Raw genomic sequence first — 23,245 nt, forward strand, 5'->3', positions numbered from 1 at the left:
GAGCCTGCTCCGCCATTCAATAAGATCATGGCTGATCTGATCCTAACCTCAAATCTAAATTCATGTCCAATTTCCTGCCCGCTCCCCGTAACCCCTAATTCCCTTTATTTCAAGGAAACTCTATTTCTGTTTTAAATTTATTCAATGATGTAGCTTCCACAGCTTCCTGGGGCAGCAAATTCCACAGACCTACTACCCTCTGAGTGAAGAAGTTTCTCCTCATCTCAGTTTTGAAAGAGCAGCCCCTTATTCTAAGATTATGCCCCCTAGTTCTAGTTTCATCCATCCTTGGGAACATCCTTACTGCATCCACCCGATCAAGACCCTTCACAATCTTATATGTTTCAATAAGATCGCCTCTCATTCTTCTGAACTCCAATGAGTAGAGTCCCAATCTACTCAACCACTCCTCATATGTTAGCTCTCGGACAATTCTTAGGAATCTTACAACACCAGGTTATAGTCCAACAGTTTTATTTGAAAATCACAAGCTTTCGGAGGCTTTCTCCACCTGACGAAGGAGAAAGCCTCCGAAAGCTTGCGATTTTCAAATAAAACTGTTGAACTATAACCTTGTGTTGTAAGATTCCTTACATTTGTCCACTCCAGTCCATCACCAGCATCTCCACATCATGGACAATTCTTAACAGACTTCTCTGCCCATCACGACGCTCAGATTCTTTTTTTAAAAAAGCTTCCCTGATAGTTCCCATTGTTACTGTTAGTATTGGAAGGAAAACTCATGCTCCCGCCGAAACGGTTTTCCAAACTTAACGGACTGGGTTTAGCACCTTGTCCGTCCGAGGCACTTAGTTTCACTCAATCCACATTATCTCATGTCAAGGTCCGATGCTGCAGTGGCCAGTTTATAAGATCGATTCAGACTCGACACCAATAGGTTGCGATTAATCCTTTATTGGATATAAACAAGTATCAACACACACAATGTTTAAGGCCATAGTATTAATAAGAAGGACACGGTACTAACTGTTAGTCTTGCTTTGGATAGAAGCTGTAACCCTCGGGTGGCTGCTTATCCGTCTCTCTCCCTCTCTCTCTCGTCGGCCTGTCCATCTATAAATTCAAATGTAAAACTAGAATTGTTTACACCAATCATTTCATGCAAACTCTCCCTGATCTTTATTTGTTATTCACATTCCTATCAGAAATGCTCATGGTCTGTGCGGACACAAGACCCCAATATCTCGACACACCCAAGGTCTATATATTCTCAACATAGTCGCAACACATTCACAATGTCGCCTGTTATCTTCTGCAAAATGTTTGAACCCTGCAAAAAAGCAGTTTCCAGCATCACCTCGCTCAGTCTGACCTTCTGCATTCTGGGTAAGTTTTAACTCGGCCATTTCATGATCCTCAGCGACAATCCTTCAATTCCCAGAGATATTATGTTTATAAGCGGGTGTTGATTATGCATTAAGATGCCGAATGTAAACGTGAGTGGTTTCTATGGTTTATATTTTGAAAACTCTTAATCTAAATGTGCGCTCTATTTGCTGAAAATGCCTCATCTTACACCAAGGAGTCTCTTCCCCCTGTCCCACCCGCCGCCCACGGAAAGATGAATCTTCTGAGGCTCCACAGCATTAATTTGGCCTGGAGCAGGACGTCATCTCACGGTCACCTCAGCAGCTCAGCTCATAGCAGCTTCCGACTGACCGGAATGTGTGACGGTGCAATGTCGAGCGAGCAATCCGAGTTCTCGGTCCTGTTTGACGCTCTGTCATTCATACAACTCACTTTATGATTCAGAGGCTGGAGTTCAGCGGAAATGCGTTTAGAATACACAGAGGTGAGAATAGGCTGGATGTTTGGAGGTTCTTCATTTCCCAGAGAGCAGTGAGTCTCTGGAATGCATTGCTAGCCGGTTTGGTCTGTGCAGACTCTCTCTCTCTGCCTTCTCGAGGGATCTGGATCGGTTCTTGACTGGGTCAGAGATCGCATCATGCAGAAGGTGAGTGGTTTTACAGTTAACCTACACATGGTCACTGTCATGTCCTGGACTGGTTTCGATCGCCTGAAGATGTCGGGGAGGAATTTTCCAGAAATTGACCCTGTATTTTTTTCTGGTTTGTAATCGCTCCCAGGAGATTACATGTTTCCGGTGGATGGGGCGGGTGGTGTCGGTAGGAAGTGTCCAGTCACGATGCTCCGGGCATGTGGGACAGGATTGATGAACCAACTGGTCTTTTCCTGACCATCATGACCGTCAGTAACCTCAGCTCGTTAAGGTGTTTTTTGTGAAGTGATCTTTAAACACAAACTCACACCTGGCCCTTGATAGTGAAATGAGACTCAATGCTGTCCATGCCTTACCTTGCCCTCCTCTGAAGCTGGAGGCATCGAAATATTCTTGCCGGCCTCTGCTACAATGTGCCTGAGCATTTCTAGTCCCGTCCAACCGTAAGCAAAGTGACTGATAACGGGAGCGTTCGAAAAATGTGCCCTGAAATCGGGAGGATGGTGACAGCACAGTTCAAGGAGTCTCTCCCCACTTTCCCAGCCTTTCTTCTCAACTCCCCCTTTCTCATTAGACTAAGTGCCGAGGCCTGGTTTCTTCCGTTCACCCACAGTTGTATCAGGTCCGCATACTTCATCTTTAATTGTCTGGTTGCAGCAGAAAACTAGACGATATTAAGCCAAAGTGTCAGCACCCACCACACCAGCCGGCAATGCATTCCAGAGACTCACTACTCTCTGGGAAATGAAGAACAGCCTAACATCCAGACTCTTCTAACCTCTGTGCAGTCGAAACGTCTGTTTCCTGCTCCTCCCCAATCTTTGAAACTGGAAATAATCCATCACGTGGCAGACCCACCTTGGGTGGTCTCATAAAATGAGGACAATCAGTTCTTCTTTCCGTGGGTAGCTATTTTCTTTATCTGGGGATGTCGCTCAGTGGTAGAGCGCATGCTTCGCCTGTATGAGGTCCTGGGTTCAATCCCCAAAATCACCAAAAATATTTTTGATCAGAATTCCGCACGGAGAGGCGAATCGCGCTTTCTGAGCGCAGCGAGTTCCAACTTCTGAGGCTCCACAAGCATAAAATTGTCTCGGAGCAAGACTTCATCTCACGGTCCCTTCAGCAGCTCAGCTCATAGCCGCCGCCGACTGACCGGAAGATGTGACAGTGCAATGTCGAGCGAGCAGCCCGAGCTCTTCTTTGACACTGTGTCATTCATCCATCTCACTTTATGATTCAGAGGTTGGATGTCAACCTCGTCACTGAGTAGTGGCAATTGTATTTTTTTTATTTCCGCTGACTTTTTTTTGGAAAGTTCAAAGTAAAGAGGAGGAGAAACCCCGTGAACTGAAGCAGAGGTTGAACGATGTGAGCACGTGGAACGACTGGGCATCGCGTTGTCCGGGAGAGACAGAGCGGAAAGCCCACTTTTTATTCTAACTTGGAGAATCGTGGCCGTTGGGGATGTAGCTCAGTGGAAGAGCGCATGCTTTGCATGTATGAGGTCCCGGGTTCAATCCCCGGCATCTCCAAACGCTTCATGTTTCGAATTTTGAAAAGACCCTCTTGTCCTCACCTCACCTTCACACACAAGGACAGGAAAGGGGTTCTTCACCTCGAGAAAAACCGAACGCTCTGCACACGATAAAATTCAATGGAAGCACGCACGCGCCATTGAAATGGCTCCCATCCCGGGGCTAGAGAGCGGGCCCAGTAATAATAACAGAGAAAATAGGATCACGAGTCGGACATTCGGCCCTTCGAGCCTGCTCCGCCGTTATATATGATCATGGCTGATCCTCCATCTCAATACCACATTCCCGCTCTCTCTCCATACTCTTTGATGCCTTCTGTGTGTGGAAATCTGTCCTTCTTAAATATATTCAATGACTTGGACTCCGCAGCCTTCTGTCGTTGAGAATTCCACAGGTTCACCACCCTCTGAGTGAAGAAATAGATTATTCCCAGTTTCACAGATGGGGGAGCAGCAGCGGACAGGCGTTCAGACGACACAGAGGTAGGAATAGTCTGGATGTGAGGCGGTTCTTCTTTTCCCAGAGAGTACTGAGTCTCTGGAATGCATTGCCGGCTGGTGTGGTGGGTGCTGACTCTCTCTTTGCCTTCTGGATGGATCTGGACCAGTTCTTGACTGAGGCAGAGATCGCATCATATAGAAGGTGAGTGGTTTTACAGTAAACCTACACATGGTCAGTGTGATCCACTGAACTCGATTCGATCGCCCGAAGGAGTCGGGGAGGAATTTCCCAGAATTTCCCCTCCTTATTGGCGCTGGATTTGTTTCTAGTTTGTCGCGGCTCCCAGGAGATTACATGTTTCCGGTGGGTGGGGCGGGTGGTGTCGGTAGGATGTGTCTGGTCACGATGCTCCAGGCATGTGGGGCAGGATTGATGAACCAACTGGTCTTTTCCTGACCATCATGTCCGTCTGTAACCCCAGATCGTCAAGGTGTTTTCAGTGAAGTGATCTTTAAACACAAAACCACACCTGGGGCAAGTCCTGCACCCGTCTATAGTGAAATTATCCTCAATGCTGTCTGTGTCTCACTTTGCCCTCCTCTGAAGCTCAGGGACTCGAAATATTCTTGCCGGCCTCTGCCCCAATGTGTCTGAGGATTTCTAGTCCCGTCCAACCGTAAGCAAAGTGACTGATAACGGGAGCGTTCGAAAAATGTTCCCTGAAATAGTAAGGGTGGTTTCAGCACGGTTCAAGGAGTCTCTCCCCACTTTCCCAGCCTTTCTTCTCAACTCCCCCTTTCTCATTAGACTAAGTGCCGAGGCCTGGTTTCTTCCGTTCACCCACAGTTGTATCAGGTCCGCAAATTTCATCTTTAATTGTCAGGTTGGAGCAGAAAACTAGATGATTTTAAGCCAAGTATACAAAGTGTCAGCACCCACCAGACCAGCCGGCAATGTATTCCAGAGACTCACTATTCTCTGGGAAATGAAGAGCCGCCTAACATCCAGACTATTCTTCCCTCTGTGTGGTCGAAACGCCTGTTCCCTGCTCCTCCCCAATCTTTGAAACTGGAAATAATCTATCATCTGGCAGTCCCACCATGGGTGGTCTCATAAAATGGGAACAATAAGTTCTTCATTGCTTTGGTACCTATTTATTTCATCGGGGGATGTAGCTCAGTGGTAGAGCGTATGCTTCGCATGTGTGAGGTCCTGGGTTTAATCGCCAGCATCTCCAAAAATATTTTTCATCAAAATTACGCACGGAAAGGCGAATCGCGCTTTCTGAGCGCAGCGAGTTCCAACTTCTGAGGCTCCACAAGCATGAAATTGTCCAGGAGCAGGACTTCATCTCACGGTCCCCTCAGCCCCTCAGCTCACAGCAGCCGCTGGTTGACCGGAATGTGTGACGGTGCAATGTCGAGCGAGCAGTCCCAACTCTTGTTTGACGCTGTGTCATTCATCCATCTCACTTTATGATTCAGAGGTTGGATGTCAGCCTCGTCACTGACGATTGGCAATTGTATTTTTTTATTTCCGCTGACTTTTTTTTCGGAAAGTTCGAAGTAAAGAGGAGCAGAAACCCCGTGAACTGAAGCAGAGGTTGAACATTGTGAGCTCGTGGAACGACTGGGCATCGTGTTGTCCGTGAGAGACAGACCGGAAAGCCCACTTTTTTATTCTAAATTTGAAGCAATTTTCATGAGGGGATGTAGCTCAGTGGAAGAGCGCATGCTTTGCATGTATGAGGTCCCGGGTTCAATCCCCGGCATCTCCAAAAATATTTTTCATCAGAATTACGCACGGAAAGGCGAACCGCGCTTTCTGAGCCCAGCGAGTTCCAACTTCTGAGGCTCCACAAGCATTACATTTTCCCGGAGCAGCACTAAATCTCACGGTCAGCCTCAGCAGTTCAGCTCCTAGCCGCCGCCGACTGACTGGAATGTGTGACGGTGCAATGTCGAGCGAGCAGTCCCACCTCTTGTTTGACGCTGTGTCATTCATCCATCTCACTTTATGATTCAAAAGTTGGATGTCAACTTCGTCACTGGCTATTGGCAATTGTATTTTTTTTTATTTCCGCTGACTTTTGTTGGGGAAGTTCAAATTAAAGAGGAGCAGAAACCCCGTGAACTGAAGCAGAGGTTGAACATTGTGAGCATGTGTGACGACTGGGCATCGCGTTGTCCGGGAGAGACAGAGCGGAAAGCCCACTTTTTTATTCTGAAGTGGAAGCGGTTTTACTGAGGGGATGTCGCTCAGTGGAAGAGCGCATGCTTGGCATGTATGAGGTCTCGGGTTCAATCCCCGGCATCTCCAAACGCTTTTTGTTTCGAATTTTGAGAAGACCCTCTTGTCCTCACCTCACCTTCACACACAAGGACAGGAAAGGGTTTCTTCACCTCGATGAAAACCGAACGCTCTGCACACGGTAAAATTCAATGGAAGCACGCACGCGCCTTTGAAATGGCTCCCATCCCGGGGCTGGAGAGCGGGCCCAGTGATAATAACAGCGAAAATCGTCTTACAGAATAGAACGGACTATTGCAAATAAGCACACCGACAACTGGACAACCAGGAACACGACAGACAGTTCTCCACAGATCCGACCAAAGAACACACCCATCAGCTCAACAAACTGATCAAGACCTTCGATCCAGACCTTCAAAACATCCTACGCACTCTCATCCCACGTAATCCCCGCGTGGGAGACTTCTACTGCCTCCCAAAGATACACAAAGCCAACACACCCGGACGTCCCATCGTATCAGGCAACGGAACCCTGTGTGAGAACCTCTCTGGATACATCGAGGGCATCCTGAAACCCATCGTGCAGGGAACCCCCAGCTTCTGTCGCGACACTACAGACTTCCTACAAAAACTCAGTACCCACGGGCCTGTTGAACCAGGAACACTTCTCACCACGATGGACGTCTCGGCACTCTGCACCAGTACACCCCACGATGACGGCATCGCTGCGAGAGCATCAATACTCAACACCAACAACAGCCAATCTCCAGACGCCATCCTACAACTCATCCGCTTCATCCTGGATCACAATGTCTTCACCTTCAATAACTAGTTCTTTATCCAAACACACGGAACTGCCATGGGGACCAAATTCGCACGCCAATATTTTCATGCACAAGTTCGAGCAGGACTTCTTCACTGCACAGGACCTCCAACCAACACTGTACACCAGATACATCGACGACATTTTCTTTCTATGGACCCACGTTGAGGAATCACTAAAGAGACTACACGATAACATCAACAAGTTCCATCCCACCATCAAGCTCAACATGAACTACTCCTCAGAATCAGTTTCTTTCTTGGACACACGAATCTCCATCAAAGACGGGCACCTCAGCACCTCACTCTACCGCAAGCCCACGGACAACCTCACGATGTTCCACTTTTCCAGCTTCCACCCCAACCACGTCAAAGAGGCCATCCCCTATGGACAGGCCCTACGAATACACAGGGTCTGCTCAGACGAGGAGGAACGCGATGGACAGCTACAGACGCTGAAAGACGCCCTAGTAAGAACGGGATATGATGCTCGACTCATCGATCGACAGTTCCGATGGGCCACAGCGAAAAATCGCGTAGACCTCCTCAGGAGACTAACACGGGACGCAACCAACAGAGTACCCTTTGTCGTCCAGTACTTCCCCGGAGCGGAGAAACTACGCCATGTTCTCGGCAGCCTTCAACATGTCATCAATGATGACGAACACCTAGCTATGGCCATCCCCACACCTCCACTACTTGCCTTTAAACAGCCACCCAACCTCAAACAAACCATCGTTCGCAGCAAATTACCCAGCTTTCAGGAGAACAGCGTCTATGACTCCACACAACCCTGCCACGGTAACCTCTGCAAGACATGCCAGATCATCGACACAGATACCACCATCACACGAGAGGACACCACCCACCAGGTGCATGGTTCATACTCCTGTGACTCGGCCAACGTTGTCTACCTCATACGTTGCAGGAAAGGATGCCCCAGAGCATGGTACATTGGCGAGACCATGCAGACGCTGCGACAACGGATGAACGGACACCGCGCAACAATCGCCAAACAGGAGGGTTCCCTCCCAGTCGGGGAACACTTCAGCAGTCATGGACATTCATCCACCGACCTTCGGGTAAGCGTACTCCAAGGCGGCCTTCGAGACACACGACAACGCAAAATCGTCGAGCAGAAATTGATAGCCAAGTTCCGCACCCATGAGGACGGCCTCAACCGGGATCTTGGGTTCATGTCACGCTACACGTTACCCCACCAGCGAACAAATGTTATCTGTTTTTAATATAACGGGTCAGTTGCTGTCTTTTCTATGTTTCTACCTCTCTATCTCTGTTTTTTTTTTGTTTGTTGTTTTTTTTGGTGATTTGTATATTCTGTGAGACCTGGCAGGTAACACCTGTCTGTCTGCACACTGATTGCCTTGGCAACGGGCAGTTGAAAAAACTGTCTGTACTCACCAAGCATTGTTCTGTGAATTATAAATGCGATTTCATTTCGAGGATTTCATTTTCACACCGTTCACCTGACGAAGGAGGAAGCCTCCGAAAGCTTGTGAATTTAAAATAAAATTGCTGGACTATAACTTGGTGTTGTAAAATTGTTTACAGATATTAAACAGGGAGAGAAGGAGGCAGGGTGAGAGGATAAACAGAGAGGGGAGGAGAGTCAGAGTGACGGACAGAGCGGAGAGCAGCCTCTGATCTTCCAGCTCCACCTCCAGCTTTCTCCACCCGCCAATTTCAAACCGTTTATCGATAATAGAACCGAAACACAGCGCTCCGCACAAACCCTGACAGACTCGGGCTTCATATTCAAGGATTTCCAGAAACCCGGAAATTTTAAATAAACCCCGTTACAATTAACAGTCAGTAATATTCCTGCCTAAATACAGTCCCTTCTATAACAAGTCAATCCGCCTCCTTCCATTTCAGTCCCAGACCCGATTCGATCTCCCCACACACCCCCTCCCAGACGGGTTCAGCAGTTTACAAACACTTTATTCCAGCTGATTTGGTGAATCTCATGTGTTGGGGTTTGAATTGTGATAGCGGCGGATCTCCGCCAGTTTTACCCTGTCACGGACTCTCGCCCTGAATCTGGAAGAAAAAATGAACTGGGACTGGAGCCGAACACACGCCAGTTCCAGTGAGGCCCGGCCCGGACATCCCATTCTCTCTATTTTATTTCAGACAGTGGGGGTGGGGCGGGGGATAGCGAATATCAGCGAGTCACCAGGACCCTGGGTTTTTTTGAAATGATTTCGATCTGAAATCTGAGCCCGGCCCCGGGACAGGAATCATCTGATTCCGGGATCAGCTCTTTTCTGAGAGACGTGGGTGGCTCTGAGAAGAGCCGTTGGGTTCAGATGGTCACAAGTTGGACTTGATTTTTTACTTCTTTTTGCCCGCTGCTTTCTTAGGCTTTGCTGACTTCGGCTTGTGCTTGGCCCTCGGTTTTTTCACCTTCTTCGCCTTCGCCTTCACTGGCTTGGGGGTCTTGGGCTTCTTCGCCGCCGCTTTCTTCTTAATTGGTGATTTCGCCGCCTTTTTCGTGGTCGATTTCTTGACCGCTGGTTTCTTGGCCGTTAATTTCTTGCCGGCTGTTTTTTTGGCCGCTGGTTTCTTTCCGGGAGATTTCTTGGTCACTTGTTTCTTCACCTTCTTTACCACTTTTGCCTGGGTTTCCTTCTTAGCGACTCTGAAGGAGCCCGAGGCGCCCGTGCCCTTGATCTGCACCAGGGAGCCTTTTTCCACATTTCTCTTGATACTTAATTTGATCTGGGACCGGAGCTTCTCCACATCCAGGCCTTTGGTAGCCAGAACCTTCTTTATCGCGGCCAGGGATATTCCCTTGCGATCCTTGCAATCCCCCACAATCTTGAGGATCTGTTCTCCCAACGGGGGACCGGTGGACTTGGGTCTGGGAACCGCCTTCTTCTTCTTCAGAGCTTTGGCTTGAGCGGTGGCAGCGGCAGGAGGAGCCGTTTCGGTGGCTGCAGTGTCTGTCATGTCCGGGACTCTGTCGAAAATCTCTCTGACAGTCAGAGCTGGGTCAGAAATGAAACGAGAGGCGGCGGCACAGAGCAACTTAAAGGCACAGAGCGGACGGGGCGGAGACATCCTGCTGTCAGCTCCCGGCCCCTCCAGCCTCTCTGTGTTTCTCTCTCCTCTTAAACTCCCCGATTCCAATTCAAATCGGGCACTCCAGAGTCCCAGACTAGCCCCTTCCCATCAGTAACACCGGTATGTTTGCTGTCGAAAAACTTTCACCGGAATTAAAAGCACCAGTTTCGATTTCAACCCGTTTCATTGATGCACTGATCGCGCTCTCTCACCCGATCGCCGACATGATCTCCGTTTTTCGGCTGAAATCTTGAATTGAACTAAAACCTTACCTTAAATTGCCACTTCGGAGCTCGGCAGGGGACGAGGACGTTCCTTTGACAGGGATTTTTTAAAATTTTACTCAGAATAGACTTGGAAATCCGGCGATGAGACCGGCCACACAAACACAGTGACATTAATCTAACCCGCCCGCCCCTTTAACACACTCTCTCTGACACAATGTTCACATCTTCACATTCACAGGACAAACTGTTCGCCAGATTGACAATTCCCGGGACAGGCTTTCCTCCCCGCTCGGCCTGTGCTGCAGATTCTCGGGGGTTAGTTGTCGTTTCCCAGCTCAGTCACTGTTAAACACTCTGACGCCGGCGCTCCTCACAGTGTCTGATCCACAGATTCAGGGACAGGAGCCAATCACAGCTGTGGATGTGATAATCCACATCTGGTTTTACATTATTATATTGTTCGACACAGAAATATGTTTGATTAAGATGAAAATACAAATTATCCGCTCTGGGCTCCTCCAATCTCTCTGTGTCTCTCTCTCCTCCGAAACTGACTGACAAACAATCGTAACTGGTGTCCTATCCGTCCCGTTCTCAATCCCCTTAGACGGCTAGTTACTGAATATATTCAACACTAACAGGCAGTCCAGTGTCAGACAGTTACAGGCTGTTTCTCTCCAACTTTCCTTACTGAACTGGAGACAGTTAAATGCACCGTCAGACCGGCGCATACATAATAGAAGGGACAGTGACTGTCTGACCAACAGAACCGGAGGTCTGTTCACAGACACAGAATGAGTCTTTACCTTACAACAGGGTATCTATATTACGCTCATTAACAGTATCCTGCTTTCATGTACAACACTAGAGAGAGAGAGAGAAAGAAAGACCGACAGATAAACAGAGAGAGAGACATACACACAGACACAGTATCAGTCTCACACTTCCTATCAGTGTGTCCGTTTCACGCTCAGTAACAGTATCCCACCTTCATGTACAGCGCTAGTGAGAGAGATACAGAGAGGCACAATATCAGTCTCACATTCCCACCAGTGTGTCCGTTTCACACTCAGAATGGGAAGAACCTGCTATTTAAAATCATTGCTGCTTTCTCCCCCCAAACCAATAGTGAATGTTCCTGGTTTAGTTCCAGTCTCACTCTGTGGTTGGACAGTGAAGAGTGGAAACAGAGCCGGACAGTATGGATGTGGGGAGTTATACAAAGAGCATCCATTGAAGGCACCAGGTGAGAAGTGTGAAGGATACATTTTAAACAGCGGCTGTTGGGTTTCGGTTGAAAGGTTAGTCCCATGGGAGAGGGGATCAGAAACCTGACCTGCACAAAGGTCCCTGCCCTCTCACACTCACATACAGTTCCACGGACTGAGAAATACAGAATGAATCCCACACTCACACACAGTACCAGAGAGTGAGAGATACAGAATGAATCCCACACTCACACACAGCACCAGAGACTGACAGATACAGAATGAATCCCACACTCATACACAGGACCTGAGACTGACAGATACAGAATGAATCCCACACTCACACACAGGACCAGAGACTGAGATTCAGAATTGCTGCTTTACTCGGTCATCATCCTTTGAATCTATTGGGGAAATTGAAAGAAAGTCAGTGAAACCGCCCCATTTTAATGTTTGTCTCTGTAGAATTTACGACCCAATAAAGTGAACACGGGTCCGGGGTCCGTTCAATGCCCCTTTTGCTTTGCTCTTGCTCTCATTCAGATTTGCACCGTCCCCGGTTTTCACGTTAACAATCACTTTCAGGGCTAAGAATCAGAATTCAGTTCCTTCCTCTTTCTCACTGCGGAGCCAATCTCTGAAATAATTAGTTACTGACGTTAATATCCCGCATATTAGCAGCACGTTCCCCGCAGTGTAACAATCCAGAATGAACGCCTCGGGGAAAAGAACAGGCTCATTTTCAGGCTTCGTCAATGATTCCGTTTTCAGGACACGCGGCTCCTGTTCAGTCCCTGCAACGGAATCAATCGATAACCTGTAATTTGTTATTTTTACAGGTCGAAGTGAAATTTGTCCACATCAGCAATCTATGAATGGGGTTTTATTCCGCAAGTTATGGACAATGTGTTTTTAAACAGCGCTAGGAATCTGGGACGTGTAATACGGAATAACATTATTACAAAGAGATTTTAAGTCTTTGTCTGAAAACGACATGTCCGAGTAATTCACTGATTTCATACACTGAAATTGGCGGCCTTTTTCAAATTTTAAAAAATCGGTCAATTCTGGCCAATAATTTGCTCTGTTTTCGTATTGACGTCTCTCCGATTGGTTAAGGAAATTAGTTTTCAAGCAAAGCAACCAATGAGAAGTAGCCTCAGTTTGGAGCGGGCTTTGAGAGTTGGGCCTGTGGTAATTCCAGGTCCCCAATGACTGAGCTCAAACGGTTCAATTTCACAAACCCTCTCAGTATCAGTGTCAGAAACAACCGTCAGAGGGAAAGTCCGTATCACAAGCTGGGCCCTTATCACAGCGGCTCAGCTTAACCAGTTCTCCCATGGAAACCCCCTGTCCCACATCACAACATCTGACTGAGAAACAGAACCAAAACAGAGCGAATGGAGTGAAGGAGCATTTCACTGAGGGGGGGGGGAATGCAGGTCCGGGTAAACTCACTTGTAACGTTCCCTGGACAATTCAGTGCACTCATTAAGGGAAATGTTGCCCGAAGTAACCGGTTCAGCACGCCGCCGATACCACGTCGCCGTACAGCTGAGAGGAGCCGAGCCGAGCGGAGGGAGCGTCCGATAAAAGGCGGGATTTCAGAGCGCTGAGAGGAGCCGAGCCGAGCGGAGGGAGCGTCCGATAAAAGGCGGGATTTCAGAGCGCTGAGAACAGCTGAGAGGAGCCCAGCGGAGGGAGCGTCCGATAAAAGGCGGGATTTCAGAGCGCTGAGAACAGCTGAGAGGAGCCGAGCCGAGCGGAGGGAGCGTCCGATAAAAGGCGGGATTTCAGAGCGCTGAGAGGAGCCGAGCCGAGCGGAGGGAGCGTCCGATAAAAGGCGGGATTTCAGAGCGCTGAGAGGAGCCGAGCCGAGCGGAGGGAGCGTCCGATAAAAGGCGGGATTTCAGAGCGCTGAGAACAGCTGAGAGGAGCCGAGCCGAGCGGAGGGAGCGTCCGATAAAAGGCGGGATTTCAGAGCGCTGAGAGGAGCCGAGCCGAGCGGAGGGAGCGTCCGATAAAAGGCGGGATTAAAGAGCGCTGAGAACAGCTGAGAGGAGCCCAGCGGAGGGAGCGTCCGATAAAAGGCGGGATTTCAGAGCGCTGAGAACAGCTGAGAGGAGCCGAGCGGAGGGAGCGTCCGATAAAAGGCGGGATTTCAGAGCGCTGAGAACAGCTGAGAGGAGCCGAGCCGAGCGGAGGGAGCGTCCGATAAAAGGCGGGATTTCAGAGCGCTGAGAGGAGCCGAGCCGAGCGGAGGGAGCGTCCGATAAAAGGCGGGATTTCAGAGCGCTGAGAGGAGCCGAGCCGAGCGGAGGGAGCGTCCGATAAAAGGCGGGATTTCAGAGCGCTGAGAGGAGCCGAGCCGAGCGGAGGGAGCGTCCGATAAAAGGCGGGATTTCAGAGCGCTGAGAGGAGCCGAGCCGAGCGGAGGGAGCGTCCGATAAAAGGCGGGATTTCAGAGCGCTGAGAGGAGCCGAGCCGAGCGGAGGGAGCGTCCGATAAAAGGCGGGATTTCAGAGCGCTGAGAGGAGCCGAGCCGAGCCGAGCGGAGGGAGCGTCCGATAAAAGGCGGGATTTCAGAGCGCTGAGAGGAGCCGAGCGGAGCTGCGACCGAGTTCGAAGTGACGTCAGGAATCAGATCGGGACGCGACACAGGGGAGGCACCTGATTGGTGAGTAGGTTCAGGTGAGTATTTCTCCTTATCTACAGTAACTGAAGTAAAAGGAAAGGGAAGGTCTGCAGGTCTTATAGGAAGTAGCGTTTATTTTTTTAGTGAATCAAGGTCCCTAGTGTAGTTAACATTCTCTAAATTGAGAACAATTTAAAGGAGTAAACTCCTTAAAGGGAGTGGTAAGTAGTTTTTCTTTCCTTTTTTTTTCTTGACATTGTAGTTGTTCTTAAGCTAATTTAAGGGTTAAGTCATGGCAGGAGATCCCAGCGCCGTGTCATGTTCCTCTTGTGGGATGTGGGAATTCAGGGATCCTTCCTGTATCCCTGATTCCTTCACCTGCGGGAAGTGTGTCCAGCTGCAGCTATTGTTTGACCGCTTGACGGCTCTGGAGCTGCGGATGGACTCACTTTGGAGCATCCGCGATGCTGAGAAAGTCGTGGATAGCACGTTCAGTGAGTTGGTCACACCGCAGATAAAAATTACTGAGGGAGATAGTGAATGGGTGACCAACAGACAGAGGAAGAGTAGGAAGGCAGTGCAGGGGTCCCCTGCGGTCATCTCCCTCCAAAACAGGTATACCGTTTTGGATACTGTTGGCGGAGATGGCTCACCAGGGGAAGGTGGCAGTGGCCAGGTTCATGGCACCGTGGCTGGCTCTGCTGCACAGGAGGGCAGGAAAAAGAGTGGCAGAGCTATAGTGATAGGGGACTCGATTGTAAGGGGAATAGACAGGCGTTTCTGCGGACGCAACCGAGACTCCAGGATGGTATGTTGCCTCCCTGGTGCAAGGGTCAAGGATGTCTCGGAGCGGCTGCAGGACATTCTGGAGGGGGAGGGTGAACAGCCAGTTGTCGTGGTGCATATAGGCACCAACGATATAGGTAAAAAACAGGATGAGGTCCTACAAGCTGAATTCAGGGAGTTAGGAGTTAAACTAAAGAGTAGGACCTCAAAGGTAGTAATCTCAGGATTGCTACCAGTGCCACGGGTTAGTCAGAGTAGGAATGACAGGATAGCTAAGATGAATACGTGGCTTGAGAGATGGTGCAAGCTGGAGGGATTCAAATTCCTGGGCCATTGGAACCGGTTCTGGGGGAGGTGGGACCAGTACAAATTGGACGGTCTGCATCTGGGCAGGACTGGAACCAATGTCCTAGGGGGAGTGTTTGCCAGTGCTGTTGGGGAGGGTTTAAACTAATGTGGCAGGGGGATGGGAACCGATGCAGGAAGTCAGTGGGAAATAAAGTGGTGACAGAAACAAAAGGCAGTAAGGGAGAGTGTACAGAACATGACCGGACAGATGGTCTGAGAAAGCAGGGCAAAGACCAAGGGAAGTCTAGATTAAACTGCATTTATTTCAATGCAAGAAGTCTGATGGGCAAGGCAGATGAACTCAGGGCATGGATGGGTACATGGGACTGGGATGTTATAGCTATTACTGAAACATGGCTAAGGGAGGGGCAGGACTGGCAGCTCAATGTTCCAGGGTACAGATGCTATAGGAAAGATAGAGCAGGAGGTAAGAGAGGAGGGGGAGTTGCGTTCTTGATTAGGGAGAACATTACGGCAGTAGTGAGAGGGGATATATCCGAGGGTTCGCCCACTGAGTCCATATGGGTAGAACTGAAAAATAAGAAGGGAGAGATCACTTTGATAGGATTGTACTACAGACCCCCAAATAGTCAACGGGAAATTGAGGAGCAAATATGTAAGGAGATTACAGACAGCTGCAAGAAAAATAGGGTGGTAATAGTAGGGGACTTTAACTTTCCCAACATTGACTGGGACAGCCATAGCATTAGGGGCTTGGATGGAGAGAAATTTGTTGAGTGTATTCAGGAGGAATTTCTCATTCAGTATGTGGATGGCCCGACTAGAGAGGGGGCAAAACTTGACCTCCTCTTGGGAAATAAGGAAGGGCAGGTGACAGAAGTGTTAGTGAGGGATCACTTTGGGACCAGTGATCATAATTCCATTAGTTTTAAGATAGCTATGGAGAAGGATAGGTCTGGCCCAAAAGTTAAAATTCTAAATTGGGGAAAGGCCAATTTTGATGGTATTAGACAGGAACTTTCAGAAGTTGATTGGGAGAGTCTGTTGGCAGGCAAAGGGACGTCTGGTAAGTGGGAGGCTTTCAAAAGTGTGTTAACCAGGGTTCAGGGTAAGCACATTCCTTATAAAGTGAAGGGCAAGGCTGGTAGAAGTAGGGAACCTTGGATGACTCGGGAGATTGAGGCACTAGTCAAAAATAAGAAGGAGGCATATGACATGCATAGGCAGCTGGGATCAAGTGGATCCCTTGAAGAGTATAGAGATTGCCGGAGTAGAGTTAAGAAAGAAATCAGGAGGGCAAAAAGGGGATATGAGATTGCTTTGGCAGATCAGGCAAAGGTGAATCCAAAGAGCTTCTACAAATACATAAAGGGCAAAAGGGTAACTAGGGAGAGAGTAGGGCCTCTTAAGGATCAACAAGGTCATCTATGTGCGGAACCACAAGAGATGGGTGAGATCCTGAATGAATATTTCACATCGGTATTTACGGTTGAGAAAGGCATGGATGTTAGGGAACTTGGGGAAATAAATAGTGATGTCTTGAGGAGTGTACATATTACAGAGAGGGAGGTGCTGGAAGTCTTAACGCGCATCAAGGTAGATAAATCTCCGGGACCTGATGAAATGTATCCCAGGACGTTATGGGAGGTTAGGGAGGAAATTGCGGGTCCCCTAGCAGAGATATTTGAATCATCCACCGCTACAGGTGAGGTGCCTGAAGATTGGAGGGTAGCAAATGTTGTGCCTTTGTTTAAGAAGGGCGGCAGGGAAAAGCCTGGGAACTACAGACCAGTGAGCCTGACATCTGTAGTGGGTAAGTTGTTAGAGGGTATTCTGAGGGACAGGATCTACAGGCATTTGGAGAGGCAGGGACTAATTAGGAACAGTCAGCATGGTTTTGTGAGAGGAAAATCATGTCTCACGAATTTGATTGAGTTTTTTGAAGGGGTAACCAAGAAGATAGATGAGGGCTGTGCAGTAGACGTGGTCTACATGGACTTCAGCAAAGCATTTGACAAGGTACCGCATGGTAGGTTGTTACATAAGGTTAAATCTCATGGGATCCAAGGTGAGGTAGCCAATTGGATACAAAATTGGCTTGACGACAGAAGACAGAGGGTGGTTGTCGAGGGTTGTTTTTCAAACTGGATGCCTGTGTCCAGCGGTGTGCCTCAGGGATCGGTGCTGGGTCCGCTGTTATTTGTTATTTATATTAATGATTTGGATGAGAATTTAGGAGGCATGGTTAGTAAGTTTGCAGATGACACCAAGATTGGTGGCATTGTGGATAGTGAAGAAGGTTATCTAGGATTGCAACGGGATCTTGATAAATTGGGCCAGTGGGCCGATGAATGGCAGATGGAGTTTAATTTAGATAAATGTGAGGTGATGCATTTCGGTAGATCGAATCGGGCCAGGACCTACTCCGTTAATGGTAGGGCGTTGGGGAGAGTTATCGAACAAAGAGATCTAGGAGTACAGATTCATAGCTCCTTGAAAGTGGAGTCACAGGTGGATAGGGTGGTGAAGAAGGCATTCAGCATGCTTGGTTTCATTGGTCAGAACATTGAATGCAGGAGTTGGGATGTCTTGTTGAAGTTGTACAGGGCATTGGTGAGGCCACACTTGGAGTACTGTGTACAGTTCTGGTCACCCTATTATAGAAAGGATATTATTAAACTAGAAAGAGTGCAGAAAAGATTTACTAGGATGCTACCGGGACTTGATGGTTTGACTTACAGGGAGAGGTTAGACAGACTGGGACTTTATTCCCTGGAGAGTAGGAGGTTAAGGGGTGATCTTATAGAAGTCTATAAAATAATGAGGGGCATAGATAAGGTCGATAGTCAAAATCTTTTCCCAAAGGTAGGGGAGTCTATAACGAGGGGGCACAGATTTAAGGTGAGAGGGGAGAGATACAAAAGGATCCAGAGGGGCAATTTTTTCACTCAAAGGGTGGTGAGTGTCTGGAACGAGCTGCCAGAGGCAGTAGTAGAGGCGGGTACAATTTTGTCTTTTAAAAAGCATTTGGACAGTTACATGGGGAAGATGGGTATCGAGGGATATGGGCCAAGTGCAGGCAATTGGGACTAGCTTAGTGGTATAAACTGGGCGACATGGACATGTTGGGCCGAAGGGCCTGTTTCCATGTTGTAACTTCTATGATTCTACAGAAAACTGCTTAATTATAAAACTATTCCCTAGCCCCATATATCCCGCACCAGTTCCCAGGTCAGTGCTCTCTCTGTGAGGCGGTGGGTGGCTCTTAGAAGAGCCTTTGTTTCGTGTCCGGTTAGAAAAGGTCGAGTTGTTCAGCCGCCGAATCCATAGAGAGTGCGGCCCTGCCGTTTCAGAGCGTACACCACATCCATGGCAGTGACCGTCTTGCGCTTGGCGTGTTCAGTGTAGGTGACCGCGTCCCTGATCACATTCTCCAGGAAAACCTTCAGCACCCCGCGGGTTTCCTCGTAGATCAGACCCGAGATCCGCTTGACACCGCCACGGCGAGCCAGGCGGCGGATGGCTGGTTTGGTGATCCCCTGGATGTTATCACGAAGCACTTTCCGGTGCCTCTTGGCTCCTCCTTTGCCCAGTCCTTTGCCTCCTTTACCTCTGCCAGACATGATGATTCTTCACTCAGATCGCCGCTGAATGAAAAACTCTCGCCTTTCTTCTCTATTTATAAAGCCCGCCCCGACCTGGTTGAGAAAGGCACATTATCGGAGAGGCCGGGGAGGAGTGTTTGAATGACAGACAGAGCATGAAGTGCGGCAGGGAGGAGACTGGCTCAGAATGACGGACAAGCGGACGTGTAACTTCGAGCTCCGCCTCCAGGAATTAGTTACCGTCCTTTATAAAATTTTCACCAGCATCAAATGCGAAATACAAATTCAGACACAATCCTTACAGACTCCGGCTTAATATTCAAGGATTGCTCGGAAAAAAAGGCGGAAAATACAATTTAAATTCAATAATTGAGGCACACTACATTTCCAATACAATCACTATCATAACAGAATCAATCAGTGCCGCTCCGGGACCGTTGGAAGAGGGAGTTTTAGTTTTCAGATTTGTAGCTGACAGAAGGCGCCCAAAAGTTCAATCAACATAAATCGGTGTGGAAGGCACCCGATACCTTTCCGTGCTTGGGTCAGTGTGGGAATGGATAGATTCAGGCACCGGGATGGATGGAGACTGGTCCTGTGTGGGGACTGGATAGATTCAGAGACTGGGATGGACAGAGACAGTTCCTGTGTGAGTGCAATGAGTTTCATTAGAGCTGAGGTCATTGGGGACTGGATAGATTCTGGGAACGGAATGGATGGTGACACATCCTATGTGGGACTGGATAGTTTCAGGGACATGGATGGATGGAGACTGGTCCTGTGTGGGTTTATTGAGTTGAATTCGAGCAGGAGTCAGTGTGAAACTGGATAGATTCAGGGACCGGGATGGAAAGACCCAGATCCTGTGTCGGGACTGGATAGATTCAGGGACCGGGATGGACAGAGACTTGCCCCGGGCCACTGTGTGAGCCGGAATCTTACCTTTCGCAACCTTGGCGTCCAATCTGACCCTGAGACGGGTATCCGACCACATATCGGAATATGGGGAAAAAGCGGGAAAGTGGAGTTGAGGTAAAAGTCAGATCAGCCATGATCTCATTAAATGGCAGAGCAAGCTCGAGCGGCCGAATGGCCTGCTGCTGCTCCTTTCTCTTATGGTCTTTTCCACTCCATCACCAAGGCCGCCTACTTCCACCTCCGAAGCATTGCCCGTCTCCGCCCCTGCCTCAGCTGATCTGGTGCAAAAACCCTCATCCATTCCCTTGTTACCTCCAGACTTGGCTATTCCAATGCTCTCCTGGTCAGCCTCCCATCTTCCGCCCTGTGCAAACTTGAACTCCTCCAAAACACCGTTGCCCTATTCTAATTCCCACCAAGTCCCGTTCACCCATCACCCATGTGCTCGCTGACTGACATTGGCTCCCATTCCTTTAACCGCTGTAGCGATGTAATATATTAACGTAGACCGGGGATAACTGTGATCAATAGGTCAGTCTCTCCAGACAGTGACCAGCCCATTCATAGATACAGTGGGTGGCTCTGAAAAGAGCCTTTGGGTTGTCAGATTAAATCTTGGCCGCTTTACTTGCTCTTGGAGCTCACAGTGCTGGTTTTCTTCGGCAGCAGCACGGCCTGGATATTAGGCAGCACCCCGCCCTGAGCGATGGTCACCCGTCCCAGCAGCTTGTTGAGCTCCTCGTCGTTGCGGATGGCCAGCTGCAGGTGTCTGGGGATGATGCGGGTCTTCTTGTTGTCCCGGGCCGCGTTGCCGGCCAGCTCGAGAATTTCAGCCGTCAGATACTCGAGCACAGCAGCCAGATAGACCGGGGCTCCGGCACCCACACGTTCAGCGTAGTTCCCCTTTCGCAGGAGCCTGTGAACACGGCCCACAGGGAACTGCAGTCCGGCCCGGGATGAGCGAGACTTGGCCTTAGCCCGAGCTTTACCGCCAGTTTTTCCTCTTCCAGACATTTCCACAATCTCACAAACACTTTCACAAAGAATGAAGAAATCCTCCCGCACTCGCCCTTCTTATACCTTCTGGAGGAGGACAGTGGGGGAAATTGTGATTGGTTCATCTGTCCTCAATCTCATTGGTTCAACGAACAGCCCAATCAGAGAGATGTTTCATTCACCAATCAACAGCCGGCAATGAGAAAAGGCGGAAAATACCGAACTGAACCGTTTTTTTGAAATTTGAAAAGCCCGCCAATATATTTGTAACACAAGAAGCGGATTTGGGAAAAAAAACTCGCCTTAAGACAAAGATTTAAAAATCTCTCTCCTTTTACTCTGTTGTTCCACATTTCCCATCACAACTTCCAGAATCTTTTACAATCCGGTTAAAATCCGGCTTCATTCACCGTTCGCTTTCAATCGGGCTCCAACAAAGTCCCATTTTGTAACTGGACAGATTCCAGCTCAATCTTTGTAAAAGTAACAAACCACAGATTGTGGATTGATCCCTGTTCACAGGAGCTGCAGCGCGATCGAAACCGGAGCCGAGACTCCTGGTGTAAGAAGTCGAACAGTGACAGATCCTTTAGACTATTCTGTACTCGGTGTGAAGTCCCTTTCAGGGTTGCTGCTTTACAAAGGATTGCGGTTCTGAAAGTGATATTCCCGAATAATGAACAAACAAACGTGAAAAGGAGAAAGAAATGACTGAAGTCTAATCCACCGCCTGAAAACGGCTCTGAAGGGGCAGATGCGGGGGAAGGGGTGGAAAATCAACGGGAATGAGAGGATCAGGGACACGTTTTTGGTTATTGGGACTAAATAAAAAAGCGACACACAGATTAAACCGGGCTGTGATTATGAGAATCTTCCAGATTTCAAGAGAAACTACAAAAACACAAGAGTTATAGAGAGACAGTTAGTATCAAACTATCTACAGTAAAATGATTCCATACAGAGGTGTCGGTACAGCGTCTTCAGAGAGACTGTGGGTGGCTCTTAAAAGAGCCTTTGTGTTTATTTTTTTTCAGTACATTGTGGAGTTTTACTTGGAGCTGGTGTACTTGGTCACCGCCTTTGTCCCTTCCGACACGGCGTGCTTGGCCAGTTCCCCGGGCAGCAGCAGGCGCACGGCGGTCTGGATCTCCCGGGAGCTGATGGTCGCCCGTTTATTATAATGGGCCAGGCGGGAAGCCTCACCCGCGATGCGCTCGAAAATATCGTTCACAAAGGAGTTCATGATGCTCATGGCCTTGGAGGAGATGCCGGTGTCGGGGTGAACCTGCTTCATCACTTTGTAGACGTAGATGGAATAACTCTCCTTCCTCGACTTTCTCCGCTTCTTGCCGCCCTTGGCTGGTGCTTTACTCAAGGTTTTCTTGGCGCCCTTCTTGGGAGCTGCTTTCTTGTCCTCAGGCATTTTCAACTGAATTTCAGACCCAGAAATGACCCAAATCCGCTCCGAGCTCGGATTAAATAGGCAGCCCCACAGCCCTATGGTAATGAGGGATGGGGGAAGGTAATGATTGTGATTGGGACTGATGTCACAATATTTTTCCTTTATCGATCTGATTGGATAACTGAAGAAACCAATCAGATTTAATACCTGCCACCAATCACAAACACGCTCACACTGCACATTGTCCGGTTTCAGCAATTTGTTCCGAACTGTTGCAGTTCTGCTTCCGGCCAGTAGATGTCCCCAAATCCCGGGTCATTGAAGTTTACAGATGAGAGAGGGACAGAAGATAAACTCATTCTTCACATTATATTGCACGGGTGGGGTTTTCAAAAACTGGGAATGGAGAACATTTTATAGATAAAACATTAGTTGTAATGCTGTATTAAATGCTTGTAATGAATTTAGGGGGTATTATCTATACTGACTTTGATAAGCTTGCTGAAAGGCGGTGCAAATGGCCTTGGAATTTCCATATAGAAAGGTGTGAGGTGGTGCATTTTGCTCGGGGGAATAAGGAGGCCACATACTGCTTGGAAAATAAGAGTCTAAATGGAGTCGAAGTGTAAAGGGATTTAGGGGTACAGATTGACAAATCTTTAAAAGTAACAACACAGGTTGATAAGTCCATAAATAGCAAACACAGAGGTTTGTTTCTGGAGGAGTAGAATTGAAAAGCAGATAAGTTATGTTGAACTATAATTTAAACTTTCAAACCTTCTGTCAAACTGTTAAACCTTCCCTTTCTGAAATCCGTGCTGACTATTCTTTGTTATATTTTCGGTTTCTCGATGTTTTTCTATTGCAGTCATGATGTGGAGATGCCGGTGATGGACTGGGGTTGACAATTGTAAACAATTTTACAACACCAAGTTATGGTCCAGCAATTTTATTTTAAATTCACAAGCTTTCGGAGGCTTCCTCCTTCGTCATTTTCACATCGTTCACCTGACGAAGGAGGAAGCCTCCGAAAGCTTGTG

General features: G+C 48.4%; 1 protein-coding gene and 4 non-coding genes across 5 annotated transcripts; 4 read left to right on the plus strand and 1 right to left on the minus strand.

Moving 5' to 3' along the window:
• Window positions 1-3,444: 3,444 nt before the first annotated feature.
• On the plus strand, window positions 3,445-3,516 carry trnaa-ugc (transfer RNA alanine (anticodon UGC)). Its single transcript has one exon. It is a non-coding gene; the product is annotated as a tRNA-Ala (tRNA).
• Window positions 3,517-5,125: 1,609 nt separating this feature from the next.
• trnaa-cgc (transfer RNA alanine (anticodon CGC)) lies at window positions 5,126-5,197 on the plus strand. Its single transcript has one exon. It is a non-coding gene; the product is annotated as a tRNA-Ala (tRNA).
• Window positions 5,198-5,665: 468 nt separating this feature from the next.
• On the plus strand, window positions 5,666-5,737 carry trnaa-ugc (transfer RNA alanine (anticodon UGC)). Its single transcript has one exon. It is a non-coding gene; the product is annotated as a tRNA-Ala (tRNA).
• Window positions 5,738-6,207: 470 nt separating this feature from the next.
• Window positions 6,208-6,279, plus strand: trnaa-ggc (transfer RNA alanine (anticodon GGC)). The gene has a single exon. It is a non-coding gene; the product is annotated as a tRNA-Ala (tRNA).
• Window positions 6,280-20,431: 14,152 nt separating this feature from the next.
• LOC137318404 (histone H2A-like) lies at window positions 20,432-20,821 on the minus strand. Its single transcript, XM_067981308.1, has one exon. The coding sequence runs from the start codon at window positions 20,819-20,821 to the stop codon at window positions 20,432-20,434; it is 390 nt and encodes a 129-aa protein (XP_067837409.1).
• Window positions 20,822-23,245: the final 2,424 nt, after the last annotated feature.

Source organism: Heptranchias perlo, unplaced genomic scaffold, assembly GCF_035084215.1.
Source record: "Heptranchias perlo isolate sHepPer1 unplaced genomic scaffold, sHepPer1.hap1 HAP1_SCAFFOLD_70, whole genome shotgun sequence".
NCBI classification, from domain to species: Eukaryota; Metazoa; Chordata; class Chondrichthyes; order Hexanchiformes; family Hexanchidae; genus Heptranchias; species Heptranchias perlo.